At 37.8% G+C, this 23,648-nt stretch overlaps 1 protein-coding gene across 1 annotated transcript; it reads left to right on the top strand.

Annotated features, from left to right (window-relative positions):
* Nucleotides 1-2,719: 2,719 nt before the first annotated feature.
* LOC125958010 (uncharacterized) lies at nt 2,720-23,389 on the top strand. Its single transcript, XM_049691104.1, has 9 exons — nt 2,720-3,193; nt 4,336-4,530; nt 18,004-18,115; nt 18,194-18,396; nt 18,471-18,584; nt 18,738-18,920; nt 19,017-20,887; nt 22,297-22,612; nt 23,095-23,389. The coding sequence occupies exons 1-9, from the start codon at nt 2,937-2,939 to the stop codon at nt 23,366-23,368; spliced, it is 3,525 nt and encodes a 1,174-aa protein (XP_049547061.1). The 5' UTR covers nt 2,720-2,936; the 3' UTR covers nt 23,369-23,389.
* The last annotated feature ends 259 nt before the right edge of the window (nt 23,390-23,648 follow it).

Raw genomic sequence — 23,648 nt, 5'->3', positions numbered from 1 at the left:
AGGTTGCATGATTTGTTGTGTAGTGTTGTTTGAACAGCGTGTGTGAAAATCAGTTTCGCAATGGATAATGCAGAAGTTAATAACAAGCGAAATTTTCGCAAAATAGGGTACGTTTCCTATGCTTCGATGCGTGATCGTACGAACAGTTTCTAGCTTAAATATACTTATAGTGTGTGCTGCTTTTTGTGTCAGTAACGTACTAATTGCAAGAGAATAATAAGGACTTTTTGGACCTGCAGAAGAAAATGTAAAAAGTTGCACGGGTAAAGGTCCAAGTGCTTTTAAACAAGGCGGTAAATGCAAATTTGTTAGAACTGTACGGGAGAGTCATTTTTATTTAATAGTGTTTGGTAAATGCATTCAATGTGTTTATTCCATGCCTTTCTGCATCATCAATGCATTTGTCACCTAGAGGATGTACTACACTTAAACACTCGTTCCATAATTCTGTTTGATTAAAAAAAAATCCGGGGTTAATGAGTTTAATTTAATCGCAAACGAATTGCGAATAACGATCATGTATTAATGAATATAGATCATGTGATAAGTGGATGAGTTTCTTCAAGTAATCCCAGAGATTTTGTATTCAATCTTAAGTTGTGAGTGTGGCCTGCGTAAATACTGGTATTATAGGCAGCATTAAATCAATGAAAAGATGGCATTAGCTCTTCTGGTGTTAGCTCTTTTCGAGTAGGAATGAAATTTAAAAAAATGATAAATAATAATCTCTATAGTTCTGAATTAGTTATTTCGATTCTGCTAAAAGATGCCATCAAGTTTTGGTCAGTTTCACATGTCTATGTGTTATAACGTTTTAAAGTATAACTTTAAACTAACGTTTAAAATGCAATAAGTGTTTTTGTAAAGTTTGAAATGCCGAATTTTGAGCCTCAAAAGTCAATTTTGCGTGGAAATTTAAAAACTTTTCATTTGAAGAAAACGGCTATTGAAAGTTGTCTGTTGGGCTAAAATTATGGCGAATATGCTTTGACACAAAAATTAGGCAAGTGTTTTCTATGAAACACTATTGTTTGGCGCATGTTTTGATGGCGACTTATATCTAAAAATTGATCTGCGAAGCCATATGCCTTGTTTAGAGATAATTTTCATCATCACTGCTAAAGCATGGAACAGTTAATACTTGGCCGCACAAAATAGGTCATATCTCTGCCAAAAAATGACGTTTAAAGAAAAGAAAGGTATCATTTTGTAGATTTTCTTATTGGATTTAATAAGAAATGTTGATGCAAATTATTCATTAGTTTTTTATATGACTTTTGCAATTTTTACTTTTACATCACCCAAAATGTTTGCACAGTACTGTAGGTACATCATTTGCCCTCTTGTTGCACATCACCCTCATTTCAGTTGGTTTCTAAATATTTCTGATATACTTTTTAAGTTTCCTTGTGATAATCGTTCAATAGAAATCGATAGAACGAAAATCCAGACTTTTTTGTGGATTGATATGAAATCGATCTATTTGAATACAAAACATTAACGCCACACCTTCGGCAAGAACAGCCTCCTAAATCATGCCAAACTTACACAGTATCATTGGTGGACAAATGAAGAAGAAAATCCTTTTCTGTAGACACTCTTTTCTTGCACAAATTTCGAAGGAACGTTGCCCCAATGGTGAAAACATTTGATTTGTCGTCACAATGGGAAATCCCATGCCAAATCATCATCTAATGGGCAATTTCATCTCCGTAAATAAACCAAACCCTTTCTAAACGATTCCCTCTATGATTAGCAAAGTGAATTTTTTGCACGGTATTTTTCGAAACGCATTTTTACGTGTGTTCCATCGTCCATCCAAATGCATGTTCGTTCAACCAAACAAAGAAGTGTTGCAAACACTTATTCATACAACTTCCCTGCACGGATTTGGGAAATAAAGCTGTGCTAAATAGCAAATAGGCTATTTTCTAGCTTTTAAGACCTTAAAATTTCTTTTAAAAATATTTCCCGAGCGTTATGTCGACTGTCGTGAGTTTTTCTTGGCGGAATCACGCTGAGAGATTCCAGGATTGTGATTCTATTTTGTCTGTAGAATCGGGCATTTGTTAGACTTATTCGGCTGTTTTATTTTGCTATAATCAAGGTAAAAGCCCCTAAAGTTTACATATGATATTTTGATTTGAGTTTGGAAACTTCAAGACTTTCGCGGTTTTTTTCTTCAGTTAAATCGAATTTTACAGTGAGTGTGCAGACTTTTTTTTAACCCTGTGCGTTCCATCGGCGATAACTTTTGAGGGCTTAGATCAATTTTGACAAAAAAAAAAATTACCACTTAATAAACAGACTACAATGTTTAAAATGCTGTCAACGGAATGGCAAAGTGACCACTAGGCGCGCTGCAATGATTAAAAAAGCGGCCACATATTAACTGTTCCATGCTTTATAATCATGGCTCATCATCATGTCGCCTAATTTGCTATCAAACGTACATTAACATATACAGAAAAAAATAAAAATAGACGAATGAAAAAGAAGAACATTTTGCTAATTACTAATTACAAATCAGCAAGTCAGTTTTCGGATTGGATTGACATCTCAAAAGATAATTGATGAATTGATGTTTACACCCTTACCTCGTCAAGTAACGAATAAACACTGTAACCCAAAGCCTTAATAAGAGTAATAATCCTTCCTTTGTCCCTTAATATATTAATTTATTTATGTGTTTAAGGTTGAAGCTGGGGCAATTGCTCGTTCATATGATTTTTTCTCCAGTTTCTTAATTTCATTGTAGGATTTTCTAAGTTAGCTGTACAACAGTTAATCAAAGATCTAGTGGCGGGAAAATATCAAACAAGTATAACTGATGCAAGAATTGCAATTTTCCAACAGACATTGTAGAATGAAATAGAAAAGCAACCGAAAAAGAAGAACAGAGAGAAAACTAAACAAAACAATTTATAAAGATAACGATGGGTAACATAATAAGCAACAATGAATCGCAAACAAATTATACGTGCTATACGGAAAACAAACATCCGCTATACTTAAACGCAAGCACAAATAACTATTTTGAGGATAATGATCTTAGATCTAGCACAAAAGCATATGCACCAGCAAATTGCAGTCGACAATCCAATCCTGAGAATTCTCGTATGTTGTTCTTACTATATCTTATCCACCGAACTTGGAATGTTGTAGTGGATAATGTAGATCACAAAAACAAAAAGTAAGTATTTTTTCCAGAATGGTACGATTGAAGAGTACAATTGAAAAATGACCGTTTTTGTAGCCACTCATAGTCGTTTGCACCGCCGCAGTCAGTTTTTTGTTATTCTCTGGCGAACAACTTTAAAGTTAAAAACATGGGTATGTTACTACTCTATTTGATATTGTTTTGAACATATGAAACCTTGAATATTTTCTTCAAATTGCAACAATATGTTTTCTGCTTTTTAATTCGATCGATCATTTGGAGTTTTTTTTACAGTTCTCATCCTTAACAAGCATGCCAAGTTTCTTTATGCTGTCCATCATTCAGGCTTTGCTCCAATGCATGTCTGGCATCATTCAGAACCGAGAACCGTCTAAAATTTTATTTTTCTATCAAGACCATGTAATCGGTTAATTCAAGCTGATAAATCATAGTTAATCATCATTAAAGAACCTTTTTTAATGTCCAGCTCACATTTTTTACCTATATCCAGCGGAAAATATCTAGAAATTTACACAATAACCTTACATGAATTGAAGGCATTCATGACATATTGGGTCTTGAGAAAACATCAAAACAATTATTTCTAAAACATGGTTGAATGGCCAACAGGGGATTATCAATCAATTTCTATCAATTTCTATTTCTATTATCAATGTCTATAAGGGTTTGAATCATACATTCTGTCAAGAAAGTACCGGGAATAGTCGATTTAAATCCTACTGGGCTGTCGGATCAAGTTAAGCTTTATTTCCTAGGATGATACAATTGCCCTTAACTATTGTGCAAAATTTGAGCGAAATCCGTCAACCCGTTTGTTTACAGCAATTTTTTAACTTGATCCGATAGCCCAGTCAGATTTAAATCGATTATTTCCGGTACGTTCTTGACAGAATGTAACCAGCACGCTAAATATTGCATCACATTTGATAATTGGTGCGACTAGAAAGTAGGCTGTGTGTGTATCTTATAATTGAGTTAAAAACAACATTCATCTATTTAGTTATAAGTGTATTTAAAACAAGAAGTAGATGAAATAAAAAAAATCAATACAATATGAGCGGCTATAGAAATTGGTCATAATGTCTTATTTCCACTGTAACGCTAAATGCTCAAGTAGTATCGTATATACTGATTCTCACTGAATTTTTTTACAGATCTCCCTTGAAATCTGTTTCAAAAGTTAGTTTCGATGATAATTTTGATACAGATTTCAACCTCAGCGATATAGATGATCGGTCGAGCATCGCTGGGTCACAGCATTCATCATGTAGTTGTAGTTATTGTGAAGAAGAAGTCCAACGAAAGTATTTGAGCTACGCTCGACGGACTCGATTTTCAAGTGCTCAAAGGTAAGTCGGATTGTTTCAATTCTCTCCGTAACCCCCCCCCCCCCCCATCGCTCCTCCTACCCTACGCCAAAAATAAGAAAGTAACAAAATTTTGCTAACCGAAAAAAAAATGTGCATACATTTGTCAATGGGGTAGTCAATATCATAGTTTTATTCAAAAAGCGGTAGCATCCCGTATGCAAAATGTATGCAACCGCGTCTATTATTGTTTAATAGACCCGAAACTGTTCTGGCGACGGGTCTGTTAAGCGTTAATAGACCCGGTTGCATATACCTTCTGCTAATGGGGATGTTGCTACCCTACTATCGCCCTCACTCATTGTAAGACAGTACTGCAGCAGACAGAGCTGCAGCAAGCACTATTAGAACTGCTGAAGTTGAAGGCTCCCTTAATCCGTTAGAGATAATCCCTAAAATAACCCGCGAAATAACCAGCGAACGCGCGTCCTGAGGAACAGGGTTAAGTACCGCTTCCACATGTGATTCTGTGTCCGGCTCATTCTATCGGTTATCCAACGGCAAAATTTTGAAATGGGTATCCCCTAAAGTTATGTAAATCGGATGAGATGTATGTATTAGTTTTTTAGCAAATATTGTTCTCACTGTGATTTCATCCATGGATCAATTAGGGGGAGGCGATGTGTCCCCGTACCTATTAGTCTCTTCTAAGCCATCCAGCATGTCAGCATGCCTCAAAAGAATTCCTCGCTTTATTAGACGCGTACTTCAGATTGACCTTCAAGGTCAACCTCACTTGAGGATAGCTTATCGCTTATAAACCGATGCTTCTTGGATGGGCTTTTGATGAGGTAACATGTACCAGCGCAGGTGTATAGTGTACGACAATCAGATCGCGTCCATTCATCCACCTTTCAACCGCGTACATAGATGCAGTATACCGACCGTTCCGCTTTTAACTCGACTTCCCGCAGTGTCTGCCAGCATACCGCCAGGACACATACCATCGGTGAAGTCATTAGCCAAAGTCCCCAATCTCAAAGGCAACCTGTAGCCTCTAGGATTAACAGCTCTAGAAATTTATCCTGCATATCAATGAGGCAAATCGGTTTCTATGTCTATATGATGGAACGTATCTTGGCCCGGATGCATTGGGCACAAGGGCGTGCGATGCTACAATGTGCCCTGTGCGAAAAGCATTTGATACCTCAGGAAATAAAGCCGTTTTTACGTTTACGGTGAGTTTATTCGAAGTTAACGCTAAGCATGGCCAGGTTCGTTAGCCTGCAAAAAGTTTAAAAACCCCTATAAGTATGCAATCTGTCGCACAACAATACTCAAAGGGTTAATAAATGGTCCAAAAACATACACTGCATCTATGTTTTTGGTATTTTGCAGCAGAACTTTAATAATTGTTTAAGAAAAAGAGGAGGTAGGGGTGGATGATGAGTTTTGGTACTTTTTCTCGTAAAAATCCCTCCTACCATCGGGGGCAGAAGGCGGGGGGGGGGGGGGGGGCTTTAAATAAAAGGAAAGGGTAGTAATAAGGGTAAGGAAGGCTTTTAAAAGGTTTAAATTCTTTCGAAAAGAAATTAATTAATGAAAAAATCGTTAAAGTAAAGAATGAAAAAATACCTTTTTTCATGTGGCGAAACACCTACTTTCTCATTCTAAAACAAAAAGTTGTTCAACGTAAAAATATTACGTTCATGACATTGACAGCACTTCAAAGCGGCCGGCTTCATGACAATATTATTGTCGCTTGCATTTCATGTTGATCGCGAGCATCGAAATACCCTTTTCAAACCTGCTAATACGCTCTCTGCGTCTTGTGGCTCTCCGCCATTGCTCTGCTTCACCGCGTAAATCGTTGAGAAAATAACTAGCCATTGGAAAATCTTGCTCACGGGAAACGCGAAGCTCAGATTGAATAACCTGCAATATGTAGGAGAGATGGAGAAAGCGAATGTGAGAGAGCCCTCCTGCTCCGACGAAGATAATTTTGAGATTGTACGAGCTGTGCCACCTTTCCACGATCATTTTTACGCTCAACATCTAGTTGTCGAAACGTTGCCGAGGTATACGTTGCTTAGTAATCACAGAGCTCAATAATGACTATAGGTATCCTAAGTGTAGCAGGTTAGTTGATATGAGAAAGGCCTCACGAAGGTTACATTCTGCTCCTAGTGATAACTTTAGAGAAGCCAGATAATGTGTCGCACTCATAGTTTATACTGCTAAGCTGTAGGTTTGAGGTGTGTTTTGTGTAGGCTTGAAGATTTATATACATATATATATATTATAACTTATGGATTATTGAGAACTATGGTGTTAATGCTTTTCAGTGAACGTAGTGAAATACAGTCGCTCGCGACCAAAACAAATTTTAGTTACAGACCCATTTTTTCCACTATCGAGCGGTCGTCAAGAATCGTAAAATGATGTCTGCGTAATGTGTTTGTGCAAAATTTAGTTAAACTCAAAAATAAACGAAGTGTTTGCTGCTGTTCTAACAGACCAGCTCGAAGCGTAAAACAAGAAGGATTGCCCAATCCGAACAAGTGTACAGTGACTCTTGAAAATCCTATCTACTCTGCGATAGCATAAATGCATATTATGCGATTTTATTGTTAGTGATAATACTATTGATTCGCGCAGATAGGAATAATCACAAAATAAGTGTTCATCTCGCAACTTAGTTCAGTTGTTTAAGAAATTAAGTGAAGTATGATTAAAATGAAATGAAGTTTTTACAAGACTATGCATCCTAATTCAAATGTTCGAGGGAAAAGAACTAATAATTAAATAGAACATGTGTATTAATGCCAATAATTATGAATAATACTATTCGCGGAACAAATTGCTGCCTGCCTAATCATATTTGCTGCTAACTCTATTTATGTGAAAAAAAACTGAACAGTTATCTGCTAGCAACACACCAGGCAAATTTACTAGGTAATGTATTTAATTGATATACATTTTTTTGTGTTAGGTCTACATTATTGTTGCTTGAATAACGCTTTATAAAATGTTTAAGGAGAAATTTTAGTGAGCAAAATGCAAAGGATAATAAGTATTGGCATTATATTCAATACCCTCACAAGCCACGCGATCCGTAAACATATCGTAAACTGTAGGGTAAACTCAAAATGTACGCGGCAAGCGTTAATTTTTTGGCATGTCATTTTGAGTTTACGGTTCATGTGTCGCTGCCTACTAAAATTAACTCGAAACATAAAGAAAAAAATATAAATGAAATTTAATGGTTGAAATTCAGCTAATAAACGGAATGTTGAAAAGAAAACCATTAGAGAAAATCTTCCCTTTAGCTAGGGTTAAAAGCTTCAATGATAATAATCAAAGTGAAATTTTAATTAGTCAGTATCTGGGTATACTAACGAGGGTCATTCATCTACGGCACAGACGAATTTTGTGCAAATTATAAAATGGTAATGGTTGGAAGTTTTGTGTGACCAGGTTAATAAGATGAGTCAGTAATTCATATTTTATCTGCCGTTTTCTTTTTGTACATAAGCCAATGTTTGCGAATTTTCATGCCATTTACATTCAATCAATTTGAAAGTTTGCTTGATCAGTGCAAACAATTTTCTAGATATCATATTTAAAAAGGTTGAGTTTTGTTCAAACATGATTTTTTGAAAACATATAATGATCACATTGTGATGGGTAAGTGCTCTAGGCTTCTAGTAGTATAGCAAGAAATATTTCTTTTACTCTGTGTTGTCAATATACACTGTTTGGAAAGCGGAAAAAGGAAATACAATTCGAAACGTCGTCATTGAAGATCGGGCAATACCTAAGTTTACAGTGTGCAACGCTTACGAAGTTTCGTAGATAGTTAGCCTATCGGTTTTGGACGCAACGAAGTGTATCGGGTGGAACGTCGTTACCAAGTCATTCACGATTGAAACCTATTTCCGCCCGCCTTGAAAATAACCGCTCAAATTCCGTAGAAACATGCCCCAAATCCATCACCTCCCTCGAATAGCCGCTATTGGAGTTCATTATATGCGCCTTGGATGATTTTGAAACATACAGTATACGGTACTGATGATGCCTTCAACTCTTCTCACTTTTGATTCCCTTGTTGTTAGACGAGTAACATAGTATAAGAACATGTTAAATCGAAGGATGGAATGAAACGTAACGCGATACTTTAGGCTTCCTTCCTGTTGGTACTTATTATGTAGCTACTTTTTTGCGGTTTAGTACCCACTTCTCTGGCATCGACTCAGCTCCTACCGCATAAGTTTGCATTTTCCATAACCGACCACTTCTTCCGTGTGCATTGTTGTGCTTTGGGAAATCCGCGATCGCATAACAATTTAGTGCGTGGCTTCTACGAATCATACACCCGTACAATTCTGCCTAGGTGGCAACAAGTCCCATTTATGTAGGAGGAAAATAGACTGCAACGCACAGAAGCAGCGAAAGCTATGCTTCACTAACTAACCGACTAATCAATGCCACGACCATTTTCGAACGTTTGATGTTAAGAAAATTGTTTCTTCGTTTCCTACTTCCTTTATTTTTACGTTCCGAAAAGAAACAGATTCGTAATACAAGCACCAAGTATGGTTGTAGTATTGCTTTTCTTAATCAAGGCGAACGCGTCCATTGCATATGCATAACACACCAACGAAAATTGTATCAGTCAACGGACTCTCGACTACGTAACGCTAGTTTCCTGTAATATCTGCCTTCCGCCTTTTAAAAACATAGTTGATGCCATAGCTCCAATTAACGTATTATTTACTTGACTAACTTCATTGACAGAAGCAATATAATGATATTATGGATACAAGTTTTTTTTTTCTATGAAATACTACCAGACAGGCTCATGGCATGAACATTAAGCACGTGCTCTTTTGTCAATTGTCTACATTTGGAACGATGTATACCATGACGCATTGACCTACCCTTACCCTATATACCTAGCCGATGGGTGATGGGTGATATCCGATATCCGATAACGCAGAAAAAGGAAATGAAGTGTATCACCACCACCATGTTGGATGAGCGTGTTTAAAAGTAACGGTGTAGTGCATTCTTTAGACAGGATAACAGGACATGAGTGCGAGTAAAATTAGTGTAAAGTGCGACGATTATATATAAATTTGAAAAAGCAAGAATATACAAAATTACATTGACTTGATACTTTGCAAAAACAATCATTAAATCGATGAGAGTAGAGATTAAAGAGTAGCCAACATTTCGAAAAACGATGTTGGCCCGCTATTCAATTTGAGCCTTTTGACACTGAACGCTTTTCAACACTTGCTCAAGCACTGGGTTGCGGAAGTTTTAACTTTCACGTTAAATATCATCTTAACATAAATCGGATTCCCAAGTAGGAACTCGAGTTCGAATGAACAGATGTTTTTACGATCACCTTCACTGCAGATCAGGCCTTTAATGAGACCGGATTGAAATGAGTACCGAACATGAACGGAAAGAAAACCCAGTTAACGAAGCAAAACCAAACCTGCGCAGGCCATCTTCTACTTTTGCGTGCATGTGCAGTTTTTCTTACGACCCTCAACTTTTGTTGGCCAAAACCACTACCAGAAACTTTCATAATGAGATTTTAATATTTTTCAATACAATATAAAACAAACTGATCGACTAACAGGATGCCTTACAGCGTTTTACTGCTGTGATAAAACTTAATTTATTATTTCAGTGTAATGTGAAAAAATGTAAGTAAATTGCTTTCATATTTGAGATTACTCGTGAAAGAGCAGAAAAACAGTTTTACAAGATTTTTTTTCAAAAGTTTGGTGTCATTTGGCAGTCATAGTATTGAATAATTTAGGAAATCAATTCAACAACTTCAATCAAATAACTTAAGCTGTATGTCAATTTACCGGTAAATGAACCCTTAAAATTTTGTAAATTGACCCCAAAGAGCATATAACATATAGCGAACATATATTCGTATAGAGGAGAAGTTAGAGAACAATAAAAGAAAGAAAACAGGAGAGATAAATGAAAAGAAAAAACGAATGCTATGCCGTATAGTGGGCTAGAACCCCATTTGGGAAGCCGGTTAAGATGAAGCATGTAGGATCCGTTACTTAATCGTTTTACAGTCCGTGTCGATAGTCTGCGTGGCTGTTCGGGCCGGTTTTTTCAATGGAAAGATGTGGCAAGTCGCACCTGCGCTGCGTCATGATTGAAAATGAACGATCGATAACTTATTGGTCTAAAAGCGAAAACAAACCAGAACTCTTCTGAAATATAAATTAATTTTATGTATATACAACCTATTTTGCAAAAAAAATCGTTAACGTCATATAAATCGCGAAAAAGAGCAAATATTTCTTCAAAATAGGGGAATAAGCGATTTACTAGGATTTTTTTACGGTTATAAATGCTAAAATGTGAATGCTGCAACTTTAAGCTACGGTGCGCGTTTGACTCTTCTGTTCAGCCTCTAATCGTATGACCATAGTTCATTCAATTTTCGCAAAGAATATCGAAAAACCAGAATTCTCATAAGTAGATTTGCTACAGGTCATTTGCACCTTTTCTACAGTTCTGTATCTTCAGCAGATGTTTCACCGGAAGGCAGAAAAGCAAGTTGCTTCATTAAGCGTGGGACCATGATTATGAGGCTTCCTTATACACAAAACCAGCTTCAGCCAACGGCATCCAATTTTGCAATGGAAAACATTTTTAATGGCTGGAAACCCAAAAGGAAAACAATTGTGAGAAAAGAATATTGAAAACATTATCACTACGGTAGCAATTCGCTGCACTCCGGTGATTCAACCTGGAAATGAATACCGGGAGCAAAGATAGAACCGGAACTTACTTCTAGTCTTTGCAAATGCTGGCAAGACACGAGTAACGGTGAGATAGTTGGGTGAACCGTGTCAAATTCCTTGGAAATAGTAGGCTTTTCCTATTAATCTTACAATCATGATTTCATTACTGTTTGTATTTCGAGTGCTGCAGGTAGTGGAAATGAAGGCATTTTTCTATACCGATTTCTGGGAAAAATGTAAATGTTCTCAAAATGTTTACATTACCGTTCTCCCAATAGGGAGGCTTGCATAGGGGCAGGGAAACGAAATCAAAAAGCATTATCAGATAACCTCAGAAAAGACATGGTGATCGAAAATGTTAGACAGTAACCATTCAAGATGCAAAGTTTAAGAGGCAATTGAATACAACATGAATTGTAACTCTACTCTGTAGCATTGTCTACATTTTGTTACTATTGAGTGTTAATATTCATATGTGATGGTTGCTAAAACGATTGTGGCCTCAAATAACAACACTAGCTGGTACAGAATCAAACAAACGAAAAATAACGGACGTACGTTAGACGTACATAGCATAAAGTACGAACGGAAAGAAAGCAAAGCATTTTTCTCATTAGTCACAAACATTTACTCGTTACGATTTCTATTCACTACCTCATCATGTCTGCGGAGAAACTACCCTCTAAAAGGATGGTAATGAGCAAATATGTAGCAACTAGCATCTAACATTTACCGTCATAGTGAAAGTGTGGCGGTACGACGAACCATAAACCTCGCCATTCCACAAACGCGCTAAGTAAACGAGGAGATTATTTGCTGCAAGAACTTTACTGATCGAATTATATTAAGTATAAGAATAAATTGAATAGACATATCATAGGGAAAAGGGGGTTTGAAGTGGAATCAAATTACTATTAATTAAAAGAACTTCTTTTATACGGAACATGTTAGACAGACAATTTGGAGATATATTTTTCTTTTTATCATTTTATTTATGAACACTCCTGAGGCTTGATAAACCGGTCGGCATGTGCAATTGTTCCATAAGGAGGATATTAGAATGTTTGTCAAATGTGTACTGATTTGAGCGACAGGGGTTAATGTGCAGTGTTACAAAATGCATACGTGTCCCAAACGATTATCGGCTTTAACCATTAAAAAACGTATGGTATGATTCCTGTTACACTCGAGTGGAATTCGAAAGCTGATGAGAAATTGGATGAAACCATAGTGAAATCGTTCAAAACGATGAAACATATGCAACGCTGCAATTTGCAAATGAAGTGGCGAAAGTAAAGCGCTACATTGACCTTGGAGATCCATTTGACTATGAATTCGAAATTATGATGCGTTAGTGTTAGATAAGTACAGTATGTGAAATAATAAGTGTTAATAGAAAAGTTTAGCTTCCTTTTCTTTATATCTTTATACCGTTCTAAATTCTTTATACAATTCTATACAATGATTCTAAACAAGAAGAATAAAAGATAAGTGCTTGAAATGAATGAATGAATCAATGAAATTGTTAGAAAATTTCAAATTTGATAACAGGCCTTATGTGTTTTTTGAACGATTGTGGTCTTATTCTTCTTCCATTACTGTATACTAAGAGAACGTGTAGTAGCGCTTGCGTTGTGTATATAGAAATGACCGTTACTCCCAGACGCAAGAGGCAGGAGAAAGCAGGCTGATGGCTTGATTGAGGTCTACATTCAAACTATCCAACCAAACCTAGCGTTACTTCGCCGGTTTCTGCACGGCCCATAGCTTGGGGTTGAACAAAGAATCACTGTGCCTTTCAATTTACCGTTATAAATAAATTAATATGAGGGAATGGATACGAATGCTTCATATAAACATCGGCGAATCGAACATATAAACATTGATACAACATTTTAAAAAAAAATAGAATTATATAAATGCTCTCTTCATTACCTAGAAGTAAAGAAAGTCTTGTGCACCAATTCATTCATTATTACACAGTCATGATGATTCGTAATTTGAGCTACCAGATTTCGGATGCTGATCTTTTTTGTCATTTGTAAGCCAAGATAGTCATATCAAATTATTGATTAAACGCACTCTGTTGGCTTCCCGTATCCATCCTCGGTTGCTGGATACAGAGTTTAGATGTTGAAGCGTGTCTGTGGACGGCCAAATCGCGTTCCACATTCCATCTTGCTCCATTCCTAGTCCTCAAGTGCCGGAGTACGTTGAGGATCAGGTGGAAATAACGGTGCCTGTGTTATGTGTGCCTTCCGTTATTCGAGAACGGTTGTAGTTTGTTCATCGAATGATCAACACAGCAACTTATTGCGGTCATATTGGTTGAATCTTTCCTACAATTCTCTAGGCTCATATTATTGGACAGCATTGGAAGAAATTAAACGAAATTAAAAAGAAAAACATCCCGAAATAGATAGATGCACTGTGATTGATTTATCTTTGTTAGTTCACTCCGATTTTATGATATTTTTGACGATTTTCAATTAAGAAAAATGCATAAATGTGAAAAAAAAAACCAAGAAAAACAGAAGCACAACATGTGTAAAAAATAAGGATTGATTTTTGAAAAATGAAATTAAAGTTACTTCCACACTTCCACATGAAAGTAACTTCGAACTTACGATTTTGTATGACAAAAAACTACAAAGGCTTGTGTGTCAACAAAGATATAAACTGCAGGAAGCAAACTGAACTAGCATTGTTTGAAGTCTCGATAAAATCTTAAATCATTTAAAATGCATGCATATGATTGGATTATTTTTTTATTCGATTTTCCCGTTATTTCTATTAATCGCAAGTGGAATGTCAATGATGACTACTTTTCACATTATGTCTGCAATTTTATTTATAACTAAAACACCGCAAGGAGGACTATGATGGGGTATTACATCAATTTAATGACCGCATAGGTATTCGGAAGCTCATCTATAGATTTAGCTTGCTTTGTAACTCAATGTGTTACGTCGTGTATCGCTGTTGCAAATTTAGATCGATAAGTGGTTTGAATGATCAACTAGAAAGCGCCTCGATACGGTTGATAGGAGGTCAATCACATGGTATCGCTACAACGAACTATTCCTATCAACGCTCTCTGCCGCTTTCTTCTGTTCCGGATGCGAAACTTTATTCATAATTGTAGTTATTTCTCCGAATTGAGGCAACATTTCACCCAATTAATGCATTTCATCGATGAGAGGTAGCGATCTCTCTATGGCTTCTTGATTGCATTTCTTGAAATCACTCGATTCAGTTCGGTTATCGCATCAAACTGACTGCAACAACCATAGTAATGCGAAGGAGATGCTGATGGTGTAGAGACTGAAAATGCAACGAGAAACATAGAAAGATGATTTTCTTCTGCTTGCTCGATATGTCTGTCTTCTACTGCAGAAGCATTCGACGCGATTTCAAAAGCGTTTTATGCAATTATCTCCAACTGAAAATGTATTATGTTATATCCTGACATAATATATAGGAAACAATTAAATTCATGTTATACGTCGATAGGTATACATGCCCACCGAATTTCCTAGGAAATGCAATATGGAAATGCAAAAATGCGACCAAAATTTAAGATAGTGAAGAGAGCTACAGAGCACAATGTAGAAAAGTAGTGCGCATGGAACATGTGAAATGTTGCGAAAGTTGTTAAAGGCCACCTTTAACTTCTAAAAGCAAACTCTCCGCCCCATTTCACAATAACATACTCCACTTTACCTACACACCTTCAAATTGCATTTACAGCCTTGAGCCTTCAAATGGAAAACGTCGCAGTTTCAATCGCTTGTTCCAATTATTCATCATTGTATTATGAAAAACTGGTTCGCCAAATGGTCTGACAATCGAATGCTATTTACTTATACGCAGCAGGCCTCGACGAATGGAGTCGCTTTCGTTGATGACCCCTATAGACTAATCAACAAAAAAGTGTTGTATAATAGAACTGCTGCAGTTCGAGGGTGGGCGTAAAATCATTGAAGATCGCACTCTACCGAACCACACACAACACAAGATCGATAATAATCGATCGAAGGATTCATTCAATACTCCCTCCCTGAGATAGTCTTGCATGTTTGATGGTATACTCGGATCAGACAATGAAACTTCGTAAACAACTCAAGAGGTCCACTAGGTATCCAGTGGCTGAACGAACAGCTTCGGCGTAGCTTTTTAGTTTCTGTTCGCAGTTTCGTTAAGAAGTGTAATGTGCAGTCTTGGAAGCTAATATTTCAGTGTATTATGGAAAATAATCTCGACATGGATTATATTAACCAAATGTATGGTCCATACATTGTTGTCTCGAGAGCTTCTATACGTAAAGTGTGAGTTCTATGTTGGTTATCGCAGTTGAAGAAAACAGTTTTTATCACTTCCCCAATTCATCACGTTATGTTATAAGGCTTATACGTTATGTTCTTTTATATGTTATTTTATAAACAGTGCCTATTTAGTGACGTTGAGAAAGATCAGTACTTTTAAGACAAATTAATACCCTTTTTTGCATCGGCTTTCCACTTCACAGTCTACTTGATTTGATATTATTTCAAAACATTGGATGACAACCATTCCTCTCCAGTGCATACTTCGGTGTTTTCTTAAAAGTTGCTTAACTTCTGTCGCATCGACAATTAATACTATTTTTACTTCGTGTTAATGTACTATTCAAGGATAAATTAATAACTGAAATAATTATAACATATCGTAACACACGTATAACTGGCCGGGCAGTATGTTATTAGATGATGTTGTTACCATGCCCAGATCCATGCCCCTAAAGCTTGGAACAGTTAATACTTGGCCGCACAAAATAGGTCATATCTCTGCCAAAAAATGACGTATAAAGAAAAGAAAGGTGTCATTTTGTAGGTTTTCTTATTGCCTTTAATAAGAAATATTGATGCAAATTATTCATTAGTTTTTATATGACTTTTTCAACTTTTACTTTGATATCACCCAAAAATATTTGCACAGTACTGTAGGTCACATCATTTGTCCTCCTGTTGCACGTCACCCTCATTTTAGTTGGTTTTTATACATTTCTGATATACTTTTTAAGTTTCCTTATGATAATTATCAAACAGAAATCGATAGAACGAAAATCCAGACATTTTTTGGTATTGATAATTTTCCCTATGAAATCGATCTATTTGAATACAAAAAATAAACGCCATACCTTCGGCAAGCACAGCAACCTAAATCATGCCAAACTTACACAGGATCGTTGGTGGATGAATGAAGAACAAAATCCTTTTCTGTGGACACTCTTTTCTGGAACAAATTTCGAATGAAAGTAGCCCTAATGGTGAAAACATTTGATTTATCGCCACAATGTCAAATCCCACGCCAAATCATCATCTTAAGGGCAAATTTACCTCCGTAAATAAACCAAACGCTTCCTAAACCATTCCCTCGATGATTGGTAAGGTAATTTTTTTGCCCGGTATTTTTCGAAATGCATTTTTACGTTTGTTGCATCGTCCATCGAAATGCATGGTTTGAATTCGGTCAACTCTTGTTCATACAGCTTCCTAGCACGGATTTGGCCAATCAAGCTGCGCTCTAGTGCCCTATTTGACTATTTTCTAGCTTTTATGACTTTAAAATTTCTTTTAAAAATATATCCCGAACTGTTATGTCGACTGTCGTGAGTTTTTCTTGGTGGAATCACGCTGAGAGATCCCAGGAGTGTTGATTCAATTTTGTTTGCAGAATCGGGCATTCGTTACACATTTCGGCTGTTTTATTTTCCTAGAATCAAGGTAAAAGTCCCCTACTAAAGTTTACATACGGTATTTTGAGTTGAATTTGATAATTTCAAGACTTTCGAGGTGTTTTCTCCAGCCAAATCCAATTTTTACAGTGAGTGTGCAGATTTTTTTTTCTCCCTTTGCGTTCCATCGGCGATAACTTTTGAAGGCATAGATCAATTTTGACAAAAATTTTACCACTAAATAAACAGACTACAATGATTAAAACGCTGTCAACGGAACGGCAATGTGACCACTAGGCGCGCTGCAATGAGTTAACAAAAGCGGCCAAATATTAACTGTTCCAAGCTTTATTTTTTTTTTTATATACCATGCCCCTATTATCTTTGGACTTCCAACAGCAAAAGGTAGAGGAAACGAGCGCATTTATTTTTTATTGCATGGAATGATCAATTGTCTGGCTGCCATAAGCCAATATATGCCTAATGAAATAAGTTGGCATCATAAGTATAATGGCTCAATGCCGTTTAATGCCATGCTTCCGTTTCGTTCATTAACAAAAGTATGTTTTACGCTTCTTCATTTCCCTGGAAACCCTATTGAATACCTACACTAGCTGCACCTTGCTTGTATACGCTGTATAAAACTATCGACATATGTATCAATTGGAAGTAATCGCAGTTGTTGAAGGATTAACAGTTGAAATGATTTGAATACAGATACAGGCTGCCGTGATAGTATTAGTAAAAAAAATCAGATCGTCAAAACATCTTGCTCTTAAATTCACATAACACTTTTGCTCATGGCAAAAGTATTGCCTTTTCTGTGACTATGTTTTTTTCCATTTGCTCAGTTGCTTTGCTCAGTACCGTTATCATACCTAATCTTCATTCATCATTCTTGATTTTTCAAGTTTTGATAGTAGGAGCGTAAATATTTCTCATTTTTTTTAACGTTTTCCATTTGATCTAAGAAACAAATTCTGAATTTTCTCTTTTTTACCCAACCAGTGATATATCCTACTGTTCACATCAAATGTCGCCAAACATTGGGAAAAGCATCACAGCAAGTATGCAGCCAGAGTTTAATGGTGGAATGATGGAATGGAATAGCAATGTTAAGGTATGGTAATTAAGAAGAAAATGAAACCGAATGTTTCAGAATATCAAAACCTATATTCTATCTATCTTCGTAAAACAGCAAGAAAACCAGCGTCCACCGGTTTTTAATCCAGAGGACTATGTGTTTTCGCTAAAAAATTATGGTCGTCGAGGATCAAATGGATGCTTTAAATCAATTTACGACATTAACACCAATGAAGTGGCAACAAAAAATGAAAAAAGTAAAAATGAAAACTCCCATATCCGTTCACATACTCTACCTCTCAAAAACATAGATCATCGGTAAGACGGTAACTGCTTATAGTACTTATGGACATGATGAAAAATTTTAGCATATTCTTATTGATTATCTGTAGTTCAACGATTGCAGCCCCTGCGTCAATGGATTGCGAGATGTCTCTTCGTCAATTCGGCTCCGTAACCGATTTGCTGACAAAGCTACGATCCGATCTTCGCGCTTCGTTTCCAAGGTACGCAATTTATTCCTATGGTTTTCAACGAAATTTATTCGTAATCTAAAGTATAGAACACTCGCTCTTTCCATCTTCATATTTTAAAGATATTGGTACATACTGTTGGTAATGCCCAGAAAATAAAATGTTTATAATGGTTTCTCTCCGCAGTTTTGTTCAGGAGTTTGTGTCCAGTCCGTTGGATGGAGTCAGTTTGATGCTGGAAGTGTTACGTGCAGTTCAACTTAGTCAAAGCGCTCCTTTAAACGGCACCACAACGATGCCTGCGGGCGGTATACCTCGGAACAATCAATCCTACCAACGTCGAGCACTTCTAGACGAGTTGGCATGCTTGTGAGTAGGCTTTTGATATTACTCTTTATCTTAATTCTTGCTTTTTTCTTCAAACGAGTTTTTTTTCCTGTTCATTAACGTTTGATATATTTTTAGACAATGTTTAAGCATCTGTTGCACTAGAAGTCCAGAGGCAGGAGCCCGTTTGGGCACGACATCGATAGGATTACTTCCGCTAGCTGCTGCGGCAACAGGCACCGGAATACGTTCACGGATCGTCGCGTTACAGCTGCTCACGATTGCCTGTGACAAATCAGGTCTGCGAGATGGAACGCAAAGAAGTCAGTTGCATGGTCACACGGCAGTATCAGAGGCCCTGTCAACGCTAAGGTTGCGCTGTGCTGAACCGGTTCGGTTTCGCCTGCTCGTCGGAATGCTAAACAGTGGCGGTGGCTCAGGAGAACTACAGGCAATCGGGATGAGATTCATCAACACCTTTCTTGAGAGTGCTGAAAACGTACAAACCCGCCTATACTTGCAGGCTGAACTTTTCCAGGCCGGATTGGATCCATCACAAATGTGCAAGACCATATCTTCAACATCGCCGTGGCTAGAGCGACTACGCTTGGAGGTGAAACGTTGGGATGCCATAAGGATTGATATTGAACAGTTACAGCTTCAGGCACGTTCAGCTGAGCAAGTTCGAAGCCGATTAGTGATTTTGGAGCGACGAGTACAAATACTGCACGAAGAAAAGAGCGTTCTTTCGACTATGGAACGGCGTCTACAAGAACGATGCGCCGAATTGCAGCGAGAGGTGCTACGTCTAAAGGGGACCAACAGTAAAGCCACTGATAGCGATTCTCATGAAAATTCAAACAGTTCTAGTTTGGAAAAGCGCCCTGTTGCTCTTCCTCGGCAAGTACCTCCTGAACCAAAACGAAAAACCTCCTCGGAGAATGACGATGAAGGAATCAGCAGCTCAGAGACCGGTCAATCATCAACGCCCGAGCCACCTCGATTGTACCCAGCGAAGGATGCACATTCTAGTGCAGGTTCGCACAAATTTAGCATATCATTAACACAGAAAAATACTGCTCCAGCGCATGAAGTAAGTGGAAACACTGAGGAAGACACAAACGACACGATCGATGACGTCATCGAGGAGTTGCAGAACATTGTGAACGACGCAGAGCGTGAAATTTCGGATCAGAATGAGGTCCTCTACAACCACCTTGATGACATTCCTGAGCAAATACTATACAGCCTAGAGATTAACAACGAAAATGAGATCGTTCCGGTCAATCTGTTGCCTCATCCACCGCGCAAGACACGCTCAATGGCACATTTGATTTCAAATCCATCGGATGGGGAAGGCTCCGGTTATGATATGCTTTTGACAAACAATGAAACCAAGGTGGATTTTTTCGATGAAGAAGACGAAGAGAACAGAGCTACACAGTTGAAGCAATCATTTGGAGAAAACTGTACGGCAAGCAGCTATTTTGTAGCGGTGCCAGTTGATGTATCAGCCAAGCCTGACTCTGTTCCGATGGCTTTGCCCGGTCCAGACATTATCAGCTCGGCTGCGGAAGGGACGGGCAACACCGATCTAGTACCGTTGCATCATCACCATACTCGTGATAGGCATATCGTCTCGCAATCGAAAGACTCTAATCGCGCCATTCTTAATGTCATTATGGACGCGCGTGATAAAGAGTTAAGGTTGCTTCGTGCACAATCACTCGAAAGAGAACAGCAGGTGGCACAGCCAGCACCTCAGCAATTCAATGGTGTGTTCTTTATGACTGACATGAACAATACGGGGAAGCATCCAAAACCGGACATAACAGCTGCTCTAGATGCAAAAAAAGTGACGAAAAATTTAGATCGACTTGGAGCATATGGCATCGATTCCATGATTGATATTGTAATGACGAATGAGCAGCGACTGAATAAAGCTAATGCATACGCGAAATCGCTTATGACTGCTGGTCCGTCTAACGCAGCCAAGCGAGCTATGCCGAGTAAGCTAACAGGAAATCCTAACTTTAAGCTACGATCCACCTCTGGAGCTGTCCAGGGGACCTGCTATGGGCTCAATGGCCCTGCAATACCTATTACTCGTGAATCTAACAGAAGTCACACGAATATCGCAGGCTCGAAAGTAACAGATCTTCCTTCGGGGTTATACTGATGTATCGTCCGTTACAATCGGCTACCAATGGATTCGGCCAACAGATTGATGCGCATTCTCAAACAATTACTACAGTGCAATATTTATTTCCTTCCATAAGCTACGATTGTTTTTATCCAGCTGTTTTTCACTTAAAACTAGTTTTTAGATAGTTCATTTAGAATATAACTGTGCAGAACTTGCCAAGAATATGTGTGTATTGTTTCGCAATCACAGCTCACAATCCACTACTACTGCAAACTGGATAAACAAAAACACATATTGAACATGGTTCAATTCTTAGCTCGATAATATAACAATAATAATTGATGTTTTTTACAATAAAAAATCACTCAAGAAAAAATCAAAACTATCATTTCCATAGAAGATTTACTTCGAAACATAGAAGATTTACTTCGAACCAGTTTATTGTTGATGATATATGACGCAAGGAAAGTTTTTCTTTATACTAATCTTAACAATAGTGCGCCGAATAATCTAGTGCTGCTATTTTAAGTTCGATTTTCAATTCACGTACAATAAATTTTGATTTATTCGCGTGTACATTTTCATTGGCCATAGAAAGAACAATTTTTTAACCATAGAAACAGCAATTTTTGCTGTATAATGACGATCGTTTGTTTAACTGTTAGTTTTGAGATAACAATGTTAACTCGTACCCTATAGATACGCGAGCGTAACCAATCGAATTGGAGGCAAGAGGCGCATGGATGTAACCACAATTTATATAAGCTATATTCCAATCACTACCGAATGATCCATCGCTCCACAAGATGACGGTCCCTTAAGATTGGCATCTATTTCATTTTTTTCTTGACCTTTTCTAACATTTTTCCCATGTGTATATGGAGTCCAATAATGGCGTTCACGTGCGCCATTGAAAGATCTGATCAAAATTGAAATAATTACTAGAAATATGTTCATTTTGAAAGAATAGAAAAACTTAAAAAAACAACACTTTGGCTGGGTGAACAACATTCGTTAGACATTGTCGAAACCAGTCGCATGGGCGACCGTAGAGATAAGGTATCGCAGTTCGGTGTTATTTATCTTGTTGCTGCCATTTATCACATGCACCTGGTGGCCTCACATTTGGTTCGTGAGTTCGCTTACTGCCAGTAGATAAGCCATCGACAGCAGACATCACATCGGGTTGTACACCGATTCCGGATTTATCATTGATGTTCTAGTCGTCTAGCTGCGAAAGTTTGAGCAACGCATTCTCCTCTGAGTAAACAGCAAATCAGAATACTATGGCACAATTAAGAACGTTGGTACCGGAACTGGCAGAAAAGGCACGGAAAGAGTTGAACGAGGTGCCTAATCGTATTCCTGAAGACTTGGCTTCGCTGCGCTCGTGGTTAATCAAGCAGACCCACCTCAATCCACGTACGGATGATCAGTTTTTGGTTAACTTTTTACGCGGTTGTAAGTACAGTCTGGAGAAGACAAAAGAAAAGCTGGACAATTACTACACCGTTAAGACGGCCATTCCTGAGTTTTTCGAAAACCGTGATCCATGCAATGAAGCATTGCAAACCTACATGATGTTCGGGTAAATTGCAAATTCGTGATTTAAAAGTAATCTCCGATAGAATCATTTGGTTTTTTAAATCCAGAGTCAACCTTCCTCTACCGTATACCCTTGAGGCTGATGGACCTCGATTCATGTTGGTACGCATGGGTGCTTACGACGCCTCGACCTACTCGATTGTAGATGTGATGAAAGTATGTTACATGATCACAGATCTGTTGCTAGTGAACGACGACACATCCATCATCGCTGGCCACATGGTTTTGGTTGATCTGAGAGGTTTAACATTTGCCTGTATGTCGCAGTTTAGCCCAACATTCATCAAGTAAGCTATTAACCATGAGTCACAGAAGAGGAAGTGGTTTCGTTTAAACACTTGCATGTGTTTACAGAAAAATGACATCGGTTATCGAGGCATTCCCTATTCGGACCAGAGGAATTCACTTCATCAATCCGTCGTCCGGCTTCGATGCTCTCTACAAATTGTTTCACGGGTTTTTGAGCAAAAAAATTCAAGAACGAATTCAGGTGCACGAATCCTTCGAGGCACTGCACAAGGTCATTCCTAAAAAGTACCTACCAGAAGAGTACGGTGGTAGCGGCGGTCGATTGGATGCTATCATTGAAGACTGGCGGCTGCAATTAATCGCCAATCGAGATTTTTTCTCTGAGGATGCCAAATATCGTAACGATGAGCGAAAACGACCAGGCAAACCGAAAAATGCGAGCAATTTATTTGGAGTCGAGGGATCGTTTCGGTCACTAGAGTTTGATTAGCTTGACCGTGGCCACCGGTATAGAGAATAGCAAATAGGAACTACGGTTTTTGCAATATAGAAAATATACAGGTTTTTAACATTAAAAATTGATTCAAATAAATGTTTGTTTTGCGCATATTCTATTCCTATGTTAATGCCAAACATCATTTACTTCTCCGGTGTCGTGAGCATAGCTAAAAGGAGCATGTATACTTCACCTAAAGGCTGGTTTTTGCTTTATCCCTGTGTGTTTGTTACTAACTGCCAATCGAGTACACAGCAATCAAACAAAGCTTCCA

Source organism: Anopheles darlingi, chromosome 3, assembly GCF_943734745.1.
Source record: "Anopheles darlingi chromosome 3, idAnoDarlMG_H_01, whole genome shotgun sequence".
In the NCBI taxonomy this organism is placed as follows: domain Eukaryota; kingdom Metazoa; phylum Arthropoda; class Insecta; order Diptera; family Culicidae; genus Anopheles; species Anopheles darlingi.
The sequence above is the reverse complement of the archived record's forward strand: the minus strand, read 5'-3'. Positions and strand labels throughout refer to the sequence as shown.